At 52.9% G+C, this 12,638-nt stretch overlaps 1 protein-coding gene across 1 annotated transcript in view; it reads right to left on the reverse strand.

Annotated features, from left to right (window-relative positions):
- LPIN1 (lipin 1) overlaps positions 1-9,552 on the reverse strand; it is a 159,122-nt gene extending 149,570 nt beyond the window's left edge. Inside the window, exon 1 of the mRNA XM_011965275.1 lies at positions 9,472-9,552. Within this exon, the coding sequence (XP_011820665.1) occupies positions 9,472-9,552 (81 nt within the window). The remainder of the gene's footprint in view (positions 1-9,471) is intronic.
- Between the last annotated feature and the right edge of the window lie 3,086 nt (positions 9,553-12,638).

Consider the following 12,638-nt stretch of genomic DNA (forward strand, 5'->3'; position numbering starts at 1 on the left):
AAGACCAGCCTGGACAACATAGAAACACCCCATTTCTACCAAAAAAAAAAAAAAAATTAAAACTTAGCTGGGCATGGTGGTGTGTACCTGTTGTCCCAGCTACTTGGGAGACTGAAGTGGGAGGATCACTTGAGCCTGGGAATTTGAGGCTGCAGTGAGCTCTGATCACGCTGCACTCCAGCCTCAGCAATGCATCAAGACCTCATCTCAAAAAAAAAAAAAAGAAAGAAAGAAAGAAAGAAAAAGATCAAAATGAAATGGAGGTGGATTCAGAATGCCGGGAGGGAGTGGAGAGAACGATTCCTGAAATCTAGACTGTAGATAATCCTGCCTTTGAGCACCAAACAAAACTGCGCCCCCAGCAGCTGGTGCCGAAGAGGAAAGGTGAGTGCCTGGGCTCTACTTACCCAACAAAAGGATCCATATCGATTAATCACTATGGACACACATTCCAACTGCAAACACTGTGAAGGGCATATTCACGGGTCCTCACATGGGGGTGATGAGAGCAGAAGGTCAGGGTCAGACCCTCTTGGAGAATGGCCACAGGCATCTCATTGCTTGCATGAGAAGGGGAGTGCTCTTTCCCATGGGCATGTGCCCTGCCCATGGTGCCCAGGCTATGGCTGCCCACCCTGTTTCTGTCCCTTTCAACCAGGACGACCCATCCACAAAACTCACCACACAACCTCCGTCCAGGGCCAACACACACAGTCCTCAGGCGTGCCAGACCCTCCAGCACTGTCCTTCCCCACCAGCCTCCATCTTTCCCGGAGTCCGTCCAACCCAACGTTCTAGGCTTCCTCTCTCGTTTCACCCTGGGGGCTAACTGCAGAGCACCTCTGGAGTGCTCTGGGCCCACCCACGTTCTGATTCTCCCTTCTCCAGGTGCATCCCACCCACACAGGACAGGGCTTTCTCAAAGGGACAGCCCAGGGGCTATGGATGATCACATGATAAGTGCCAAAAGCGGGGTCAGGGATCCTCAGCATGTTGATGAAGCCCAGAGCAGGCCAAAGCTCACCAAAGACCTGTGCGCGCTCAACTGGTCCTTTCATTCCGGCATCTGTTTCTTCAGCAAGTTCCAGGTGCTATGTGCCAGTGGCCCATTCCAAAATAACCACAATAGAAAGTAGGGGCCAGATTCTAAAAGCGAGCTGGTGGGTGGTTGAGAATGTAGGCATCCCACCAGCTGGGGGGCTTCCAGGCGGCTGGAGAAGGCTGAAGGCTGCACTTACACAAGTCCTTGAAGGATCACTGGACATTGCAAGAGCTCTGTCAATTGAGTGCAACCCCAAAGGAAGAAACGGGGTTGGATAAGCAGAGGCACGGGGAGAATGTGAAGGGCTGAGAAAAGAGACACAGAGGGAAATCTCTGGAAAGAGAAACAAGACCAAGTGCATTCCAAATCTAAATGCAAAGGGAAGTTCAAAATGGTACCTGAGTTTACACACATTCCTCAATGGGAAGTCAGGAAGTGACTGTTAGTCTTAGCTCTGCCATAGGCATGCCTAGAAAAGACACCTGCTACCCTGTGGGGGACTCGGTAACCCGTGTGTAAAACAAAAGGATGCACCAGATCTGGAGTTCATAAACTCTGTATTTCAGGGACTGAAGTTGTATCTCCAGCCTAGATTTCTCATCTGAATTCTGTTAAAAGGTAAACTGAGGCACAATAAAATTCTAAAGAGTTTATTTGAGCAAACGGTTCAAAACCCTTCTCTGCTACCACCTGGTTAAAAGCACCATCCCCTCCCGCTTTGATTATCGCAACAGCCTCCCAACAGGTCCACCATGTCTGCCCTGCCCCGAAAGCCCAGGAGATAGGTTCCCTTAACATAGCAATCCAAGGCGGGGTCGAGGCCAATGCCTCCATGCTGGCCTGTGCTCCGCCAGCCTCCACACCGCTCTCACACCATCTCCTCCTACTTTTCTCATCCTCTCAGCTCTGGCCACACTGGCCTCTTGGGGTTCCTCAAACCTGCCAAGATGCTTCAGCCTCAGGGCCCTTGACACCTCCTGAGGCCTCTGCTCACTCCTCAGCTCCTTCAAGTCTTTGCTCACATGTCACTTTCTCAGGGAGGCCTCCCCAACCTCCCCACTGAAAATTGCGTCATCCTCCCATCTCGGGCTCCCTGTTGCCTTCCCTCACTTTCTTTTTCTCCACAATCCCGCTCCCCATCTGACATGCATGTTACTTAGACACTTGCTTATTCTTTTCTCCCCCACCTGGACTGTAAGCTTCAGGAGGGCAGGATGTTTGTTCTATTCACGACCCATTTCCAGTGCTTAGAGAAGTGCCAGCCACAGTGTCGCCTAGTGAATATTTATTACTAGAATAAGCAAATGAGTGAAAAGACAATAATCTTTTATAATTTTCATTTCAGGGAGCATGCGTGGTAACTGACATATGGTTGTCAACTTTTAAACTTAAAAAATGAAAAACAGTGGAAGGAAGGGAGGGAGGGAGGGACAGTACTTTCTTTTCATAAAAGATACTTTAACCTCCCCAAAATAGAAAGTGCCTTCTCCCAGGATAAATAACAATCTTTCCCAAGGAATTTGAATGGGCCAAGTCACATGAACATATCTACCCCACAACATTGTCTTATTTTCTTTGTTCACCATGGGTCAGTGGTAGCTTTGGCACCAATAACCCATGCCATGCCTAGCAGCCCTCCAGCTCTGTGTTACTCTGGTTCTTCCTTCAAAAACAAGAGAGCTAGGTATAGTGGCTCATGCCTGTAATTCCAGAATTTTGAGAGGCCAAAGCAGGAGGATCATTTGAGGCTAGGAGTTCAAGACCTGTTTGGACAACATAGACCTTGTTTTTACAACAACTTTTTAAAAAAATTAGCTGGTTGCAGTGGCACACACCTGTGGTCCCAGCTACCCGGGAGGCTGAGGTGGGAGGATTGGTTGAGCCCAGGAGGAAAGAGAGTCCATCACCCTGGCTGGCCCTTGCTCTAGCAGACACACCTGCTTACATCAGAATCAGCCTTGGCACTGGGAAGGGTGGGGGCTCCAACTCCAGAAGCCAACTCAGATCCAGAGCTGCCGTTCGGATCACAAGAGCCAGTGTGACACCTGCCAGAGGTTCACAAACTGTACAGTTCACACTGAATTTTCAGTAAATGGATACTTTGCCTGGCAGCTTCTTCTAATCCACCTTTCATGCAGCTGCTATGAGAAAAGTAAGAAGACTCTTCCGAGCTCACCTCATTCACCCCCATGCTGGGCTGGTAAAGCAGCGTCATCAGTCCCAGTTTAAAGATGATGAGCCCAGGGCTCGGAGAGGCTCAAGGTGACTTGGGCAAGGTCGCAGCCCAGTTTAGAAGCAGCAGAGCCGGGATTCCAAGCCAGGGCACCTGGACAACAAAGCCTGGCTTTCACCACACCTGCCCCTTCCTTAGGTGCAGCAGGACGTTCACATGAACACCAGCCCTCCTGGAGGAACAGAGCGGCAGTGCAGGGCAGAGCAGGGCAAATCTGCTTACCTCGATGACCACAGCATTGGGGATAAGCCACGCCCCATCTTCTTTCCTCTGTGTAGAGTCCAGGAGGCGGCAGGAGGCAGGGACAAAGAAGGGCGGACCCATTACTTCCCAGAGTAAAAGCCATCTCAGACCTCCCTGTTTCTCTTCTTCCTTCTCAGTCCCTCATCCCCATCCCTCACGTTCAACTCCAGGCCATCTGCTCCCAAAAGCCGACTCATGGGCTGCCTCCCTTCAACTGCTCCCATCTCCCCATGTCTGGAGTCTTCATTTCAAGTATACCCAGCCCAGCCCAGCCCATTCTCTCACGCCCTCTACCATACACTTGAGCATGTTTAACTATTAGAAGACAAAATGACATGATGCATTTTATATGATCTGCATTATTTTATGTGGTTCTTAGCTTGCTGGCTATTACTGAAATTCCAGATCAAGTGTTCTTCTGCAGCCCCTACAGGGCCTGAAGGGGTGCAGAACCGACATTGACAAGTTAAATGGCAATAATAGGGCACACCACAGTTTGAGGAGTATGTAGAGTCACATAACCCATTTGAGCTTCACAATCACAAGCGTCACAAACTGAGTCTCTCAGGGAAGGGACCTTGTTGAAGGTCTTGCTTTAGACACTTGCTCCCCACTCTGGCCCTGACCAGAGGGGTTGGGAAGACTACTGAGGCCCCCCAAGTAGGCGGTGAGAAAGGACCTTTGGGAACAGGTTTGGGTGAGGGAAGGCTGCACACTGAGGTGCTTTGGCTTAATAGGTGTGTGCTAAATAGGGTGACTGCTCCAATCCAACACCTATGACAGCAAAAGAGGGTGCCATAAATAATTACAGGACAATAGGCATAAACCTGAGCGACCTGGATAAACAAGGACTTGCATTCCCGTGATAAAGGTCTGCCCTGGGTTGGGCAATCTGGGAGGCTGTGCTAGGTGCTGTGGGGACACCGAGATGGTGACACTCTCACTTCCCCGGGGCGTGTGACATTTACTGGGATCAGAAGACAGATAAATATGTACTGGGACATGATCACAACCATCTCTGTCACTTAAATGCTGTGTTCAGAGCCATGTCCCCTGCACTCCAACTTTACAGAGGAGAACAGAATCTGTCTGCCGCAGAAAGATGACGATGGCGAAACGAAGAAATTTTAGGCAAGTTACATTATGGGAGGACGGGAGCTCCTATCCCCAACCATGAACTGAAATGGTATGGAGATGGAAGCATTTGAGCTGGGCCTTGAAGGATGGCTAGGGCTGTGACCGGTGCGGGGGAGAAGGGATTGAAGATGGGTGTCTGTGCCAGGGACAGGATGTGTTCCCAACTTGCTACGAGTTCAATCGCAAACATGTAACAGCAGAGAGTTTAAGCAGGACTGGCCTGGCTGCTCCCCTGTGACCACCGACTTTGCTCGTGCTCATCCTAATTTCTTGTCACTAAGAAAAGTCACATCAGACACCGTGGTTGGGTTTCCAGGAGACAGGTAGTTTCCTAGGTGTAGTGGCAGAGTGTCACCTGCAGGGGGCGCTCAAGGCCTCCCTACGGTTCACCTGCAGGAGGAATGGGGCGGACCCAGGACGCTGAGAGGAGACAGAGGCTCAAAGCCCTGCTCCCCACGGAGGCCTGCAGTTTTCTTCTCTGCCTCCATCTCCCCTACAACAAACACCACAGGGGCCAGTGCCTTCAGGCCGGCCAGAGGTGGCAGCCTCCCGAGAGCCCTCCGAGGAGCAGGGGGCAGCCCACACAGCCGTTTCAGGGGGTTCGTGGTCTGGGAGAAGTAGACCCTTCCCCTGGGTTTGTCTCCACACCTGGCCACCGTCAGGGGCGTGCGCTCTAGAGGTCCCTGTAGAAAGGGGCCCCAGAGGACGTCGCCCCGCCTCTGTTCAGGCCTCTGGCTGGTGCAGCCAAAGGAACTCAGGTGGCAAACAAAAGCTCTGGGTAGATGGGGCCCCAGTTCCTACCTGGACTGGAGGCGATAAAATGGTTCCAGGGTCCTGAATGGTCACCTCCCGGGAGACCCAGCTAACACGCCTGGCTCAGCACATCCCGGAGCAGCACAGGGACGTGGTGGAAGGAAAGAACAGAGCTGACGGGGGTGTATTGGCCTGTTCTCGCACTGCTATAAAGAAATACCTGAACCTGGGTAACTTATAAATAAAAGAGGTTTAATTGGCTCACAGTTCCACAGGCTGTACAGGAAGCACAGCTGAGGAGACCTCAGGAAACTTACAATCATGCAGAAGGCGAAGAGGAAGCCAGCACGTCCTATATGGCTGGAGCGGGAGGAAGAGGAAGAGAATAGAAGGAGGTGCTACACACTTTTAACCAACCAGATCTCTCATGAGAACAGCAAAGGGAAAGTCGGCCCCCGTGATCCAATCACCTCCCACCACGCCTCTCCTCCGACACTGGGGATTATAATTCAATAGGAGCTTTGGATAGGGGACACAAATCCAAACCATATCGGGGGTAAGGTGGGGCCAGACTTTGAGGGGCCTTGAATGCCAAGCTAAGTGACTAGAGGAAGACTAAACTCAGAGTTCTTCATACAGAGACAAATGCAGGATCTGGCTCCATGCATTTTCCCATACAGGGCTCTCTGAGTCCGCTGGGCCAGTGTAAATGGATTCAGTGTCTTGGCACCATTGTATTTACAGTCCAGCCTGTCCCCACAGGCCATCTGCTTTCAGGTGTAGTGCTGGGATTAATAATAGCTACTGTTTATCAAGTACCTGTGAGTAGTATATAGTTAGGTATTATAAGCTTCATTTTATAGATGAGACAACTAACTCTTCAGCAAATCAAAAGTTGTAACTGACAATGTTGGGGTGTGAGTCCGGGCCTCGTGGCCCCGAACCTTGGCCTTCACTCTGGGTCTTACATATTCGGCCCGTGACTGCCTGCTATCTTTCATAGACGGGGTGCTTGACCAAGACGAATGTCACCACACACACCCTAACTAAGAAAAAAATAAAGTCCCAACAGCCCAAGGAACAACTTTGCTTTAGGGGAACACACTGTACTCTCATTCCCCAGCCTTTGCTCAAGCTGACCCCGCAGCCTGGAAAGTTCCACCCCCATCAGCTCTGTTTATTGAAATCCTATTCCTCCTCCAAGGCCGGCTTCTCTGAGAGGCCTCCTCCGGTCCTGCCAGGCTGAATCACTCTTGACCTGTGCCCTGTGAACTCTGTGGCTGGCCAGCTGCAGCCCCACCCATTCCCATTCCACCTTGACCTCCTGCAGAGGAGGGAGAGATGAGGCCTTACACACACCCCCACCGAATCGCACCCCCCGCGCCCCACCACAGAACTCTGTACACATTCAGGACCCAGAAATACTTGTGGCGCAGAGACCAAGCCCAGAGTCTCTGGGAATGGCCATGGCCAACAGCACAGGTGATGCTGCCAACTTAGCAGGTGCCTCTGAGGGCTTACGCTGCTGCCAGCTGCCCTTTTCCAGCCCCGGGAATGAAAACAGCCCCATGGCAGCTGAGCCACTTTTACCCTTCCCAGAAGCCAGTCAGCCCTGCCTGGGCTTCTGGCCAGGGCAGTCGCAGCTCCTGCCCCTCCCCCCAACATCTCCTGCATCCCCCCCTCAGCATTCCTGGACTGCTGTCAGGGGGGCCTGCCTGATCTAGGTACCAGTTCCTCTGCTTTGCTGAAGCCTGACTCTGGGCCCAGCCCTCCCTGCCCTCCAGGGACTAGTCCCAGACTCAGTCACCAGCAGCAACTCCCAGTGACGCTCCCAGTTTCATGGCTCTGCAGCCACCCTTCAGCAAGCAGGTCAGATTCTTCCAGGTACAGCACCAACCTGAGCCAAGGCCAAGGCCACCAGGCCCCCTTCAGAAGCAGAGCCTCGCAGGAAGCCAGCTCTGCAGCTTGCGAGGAAGCAGACCAGACTCCCCCTGCCCCCATCACCCTTCTGAGCCATGGAGGCCTGCCACCCCCGAGGCAAAAGGCATGGGCACTGCACAGAGACGGCCAGGGCAGGGGTGGGGGGGATCTGGGCCACAGTGGCTCAGCCAAGGGGCCTGCTGAGGGCTTTAGCCTGGGGCTTAGTATCCCTCTGTCTGTTGACAAGCGTTTGTCAAACACAGAGGAAGGTTGTGGGGTTGGAAGAGCGATGGAATGCAAGGGAACATGCGCTGGGTTTGACATCCTTTCTGCAGCTTCATTACAAGGAGCCTTCAGTGAAGGAAGCACCACCTCTGTTTACGACGTCCTCAGGCTTTTATGTTATTTAAACTTTCCTGTATATGCTACATATTCTACAATGAACATGCTTTTATAATCAGAAAAATAATTAATATCCAATAAAACACAAGCAGAAAACAGACATGATGTTAAATCAGTATTAAATCCAAACTTCACATCTGTAGGGAGGTGCAGGAGAGAACGAGGCTTGGGCTGGGCCCCAGGAGGCCTGGGTTCCTGTTCCCATCTTCCACCACTCCCCTCCCAAGGTGCTGTGTGAAAGTCCCTCACTTCATCACCTCAGTTTTCTCAGCTGTCAAATGGGAATCGCAGTGCTGTGCTGCCCTCCTGCCGGGGTTGTGTGAGAGAGGTGTCGGGATAATGACACCTGCGTCTCAGGGCTGGCGAGAGTCTGTCCCGCGGGGCATGTGGCAGAGCTTCACAAGAGCCTCACCTGCCCACTTGGCAGATGCGAGTACCATTCCCAGTCAGCGCTGGATAAACTTAAGAGACATTCCAGCAATGGACACAAGACAAAGCCATTGTAATCCTCCACTAACCACAAAAATAGTCCACTTAATCTGAGCGTGGTGTCATTCGCCTGCACCAGGCTCCCGAGAGGAGTCCTGCTCCTGTGCCCGTGATGTAGAGGGATGCTGTGGACCAGCCTGATGCGTCTCCCCTGCAGGCCTCCAGCCCATTCAGAAAATACTTGCCCAAAGGGCCAATCTGCAAAACAGTGCAGAGGTGTGAGCAGGATCCATGCCTCCTTTCTCCCTAGACAGCCCTCACTGCACTGGAGCCTGGGCACCAGCCCCAGAAGGGCCTCTTGTCCCTGCAGGAAGGCACTGCCCTGAGGATGGAGCTGACTGAAGTGACAGGCGACAGGTGCTTGGGGTCCAGGAGCGGGAGGTTGGCCTGCCTCCCCACTCTGTCCCCCCAGGATGCAGAAAGCCCCAGGGCTCCCTGCCCCCCAAGCATGCCACACGCTCTCCACTGCTATCTCAGCCTCTGCAGCTGAGGACCACAGCAGCCGTCCCCAGTGCACCACTTGGAGCGGTGGTTTGACACATTATCCTCACTACAGCCCAACCCCCTGGCCTCTGGAAGAAACAGCAGGGTTCTGAATTCTGGCCCAGGCCCTAGCCTCGGGACTCACTGCCACTTAGGGTTATTTGAACGCCCTCCACTCCTGCTTTGGGCTTTTTCGTGAAAATAACTACTTTTGTGCAACAACAACAAAAAAGCCTTGGTTGCTAGGATGAGATCTGAAAAGGGCAGTAGGGACAGCCGCTGGCTTTGGGGTCCGCAGGAGCCCCACAGCCCACACAGCATATTATTGGAGACAGCTCTGGTTAAATGATCATATTGGAGGGGGCCCTTCCACCCTCCACACCTCACTTCCTGGCCCACACACAAACTGGACAGACAAGGGCGTTCCAGCACAGTGCCTAATGCTCTAGAGGCACTCATGAAGCTCTGAGGTCCGATTCTGAAGATAAAGCAATCGCTATGCATTTTCCATCCAAGGCAAAGAAAAAAGGCTTTCATTCTTGAGTAAGTTCTACAGCCTCCTCTATAAATGTAGCCTCCTGAACAGGAGCCTGTGAGGAGCAAGCTGGGCCAGTCACTTATCTGGAGAAGGGTGAATGCACAAGCCTATCCTGAACAAGGCGCTCTGGGTGCAAATGATCCCCGTGTCCCATCAGTACACAGACACCTGGGGATGGAAGGAGGAAGAACAGGGGCTGTGTTTGCAGATGGCCACAAGGCCGGCCCTTACCCATGACCAAGCCGAGTCTGGGGAGCTCTTGCCCTGCGAGGTCTCCCAGCTGGAGCTGCGAATGCCGTCCTGTTCCCCCATGGCCCTCCCCGTGGGGTGCTGTCTGCCTCCTCACTCAGCATCAGGAGAGAAATGTCTCCCGGGCAATACCGGCTCAGAGACTGGGAGGCTGGGCTGGGCGACACCGGAGCCTGGGCAGGCGGTGCTTCCCTTTGCACCAGTCCCAGGAGTCCCGGCCAAGTCACACGGCTCAGCAAAAGAGCAGAGTGTTGAATTGCAAATCCTCTCCTACCTGGGGACCAGCTGACAAATAACACCAAGGAGGCAAAGCTTCCAGAAGATGCCAGTTTCTGTCAACTTTGTGAAGGGGAAAGTAGAGGCGGGGAATGATCCCTGCCGGCCAGCCACGGGGCACTATGTACCCTGCCCTCCCCAGTCCAGCTCATCAGAGGCAGCAGGACTGAGAGACTGAGTAACTTCCCCAAGGCCACGCAGTTCCCGGGATGCTTTTCTCCTGCTCTACTTGTTTCCAGATTTGTCCTCTTTTGTTCCAGATTCTGTCTGGGGATGTTCTGTCTCCAGAGGGGATTGGTGGGAGGTGTGGCGGGAGAGACCACCTCTGGAGCTTAGTGCCGGAAATGGTGCTTTCTAGACAACAATCCCTCTACTTTGTACTCTACCACGGTCTCGCGTGAAAGGTTCTGGAGTCCTCTCTGTTCCTCTGCATCGCCTCGGCACCCCGCAGAGTGTCAGGAGAGCCGGGTCCAGTGGGGTGCTGTGCTCCCCACATGGCCCTGAGCACGGCACACCACTCTGGACCCACTTTCCCAGCGTCCCCTAAGGCCACCTGCAGGCACTCAGCCCCATCCATCATCACGACAGCTCTCCTGGTGAATACCTCTCGCATCAGGACCTGTGCTAAACGTTGAAGATGCATGACGGGTGCGGAGGCTCACACCTATAATCCCAGCACTTTGGGAGGCTGAGGTGGATGAATTCCTTGAGCTCAGGAGTTCGAGACCAGCCTGGGCAACATGAAGAAACCCCATCTCTATCAAAAATACAAAAAATTAGCCAGGTGTGGTGATGCATGCCTGTGGTCCCAGCTACTAGAGTGGCTGAGGAGGGAGGATGGCTTCAGCCGGGGAGGTAGAAGTTGCAGTGAGCCAAAATCACACCATTGCACTCCAACCTGGGTAACAGAGTGAGACCTCATCTCAAAAAACAGAAGAAGGTGCATGATCATATATAATTTCACAGCACCCCTATAAGGTTATGAACAGAAAACAAAAGCTTCCAGAACTGGCCTTGGGTCCCAAAGCTGGAAAGTGGCAGAACAGGGCCAGGCTGACTTCAAAGGCGGTGGTACTCTTCATCTAAACCTAATCCTTGCATGAACCTTGGATTCTGCCCAGAGTGGTGATGGGGCTGGGCTCAGGTGACCTGTCCAGCGTGAAAGGGAGGGCACATCACTAGGGTGGTTTCTTGGCAAGGTGGGGGCAGAGGGCACACTTCGAGAGAGGGTACAGAGGCCACTATCTGGTTCAACGACAACTGAAGGAGAGGGCTTTGCGGTTTCACTGAGAGAGAAACAGCGTGCCCTGGGAGCACAGCAGGGCTAGGGAAGAAACTTTAGAACACTGTCATGCGAGCCTGTTGGATGTTCTAAGCGTCCAATAAAGGGAGTGGACTAGGAGAACTGCCTAAGTTCCCCTTCCAGGCCAAGTGAGCCTCACTGAGCGTCAGCTTCCTTCTCTGGGAGATGATACCGCCTAACCTTGAGGACCACTGTGAGATTAGAGGTGATATGTGTGAGAAAAGTACTTGGCACAGAGAAGGAGATCAGAGACGTCAGTCCCAGCCTCTCACCCTTTCCCTCAAAGGTCAAAGGAAGGAGAAATCATTACAGGTGGAGAGATCCAGGAAGACTTCCTGGAGAAGGGGGCATTTGGCCTGGGTCTTGAAGAGGACAAATTTGAAAACAAGGAGAGCAGGAGAACAGCATCCCAGGAAGGAGTCACAGCAGGAGCTAAGGGTTAAAAGTGAGGAAATACCAAGTGCTCGCAGAGGTTCACAGGTGACTCCCAGGTGCAGCCTGGTCACCAGGGGATCGGGGCATCCTGTGGATTCTTGACAGCTCCAGGGATTTAGGGAAATATTTCAGGGACATTCAGCTTGGTCCTGGCAGTGAGGGGGAGCCAGCAAGAGGACGGTTGGAGGCAGAAGCTGCAGCAGTAAGTCAGGCCCCCGACTCGACTTCTCCAGGTGCTGGTCCTCCTCTATCCCCGCAGCCTGCGACGCCATGGTGGCCTCCTGAGGTCTCTAATGCTCCTCTGTTGGCTCCATAAGTGCTGCTCCCCAGTTCTCCCTGTTCTCCCCAGGCAGGCTGTCTCTGCTGTTTTCATTACAGCTCCTCTTCTTCATTCCCTCCAGAGGGCACCCCCGCCCAGACAAAATCCATCTGGGATTGTCATGGGAATGAAATGGGAAATAAATGAAATGAAATAAATGCCTGTCTGATACAACAGGCATACCATAGTGACCCTCACTTTACAGGCTTGGAGGCCAGCAATGCCCCAGCATGGTGGATCCAGCAGGGACATAGTGTACTCAATCCAGGCCTCTGCCGTCCCAGGTCACTGTGCCATGACCCTGGCCAAAGGGACATTGATGCTCCTAGCCTTCCTTACTGCAGGAGAGCTCAGAGAGTGCTGGGAAAGGACCAGCGCAGAGCCAGTACCCCCCGCAACAGCCACTACCTGGAATAGCTCCCTCAGTGTGAGTGCCCCGAAATGTCCTGAAGTGTAAGGCAGAAAATAACAGCCATTAAGACACTTCTACTGAGCTGGGGCACCAGCGCTACTACTATTTTTAATTCATCCTGTCAAGGTATTTTAAGAACCTCATGACCAACAAGTGATAAAATGGTGAGGAATTATACCTGGTCATGTTCAGCATTTGGCCAGGATCTGGTAGAAGCAGACCATGTGGGTAAGAAGGGGTTGCTGTGAACATAGGCACAGCCAGAGTCATCACATTGATTAGGAAGGTGCAGTCCGAGGGGAGTCTCCCATACAAACCAAGCCGGGGGAGAGGCTGCAGCCGGCTGCATTTTGTCCTCGGTCCTCAGAGCTCCAGCCCCAAGGCACGGCCATTTCACACCCCTG

Source organism: Mandrillus leucophaeus, unplaced genomic scaffold, assembly GCF_000951045.1.
Source record: "Mandrillus leucophaeus isolate KB7577 unplaced genomic scaffold, Mleu.le_1.0 Scaffold72, whole genome shotgun sequence".
NCBI lineage: Eukaryota > Metazoa > Chordata > Mammalia > Primates > Cercopithecidae > Mandrillus > Mandrillus leucophaeus.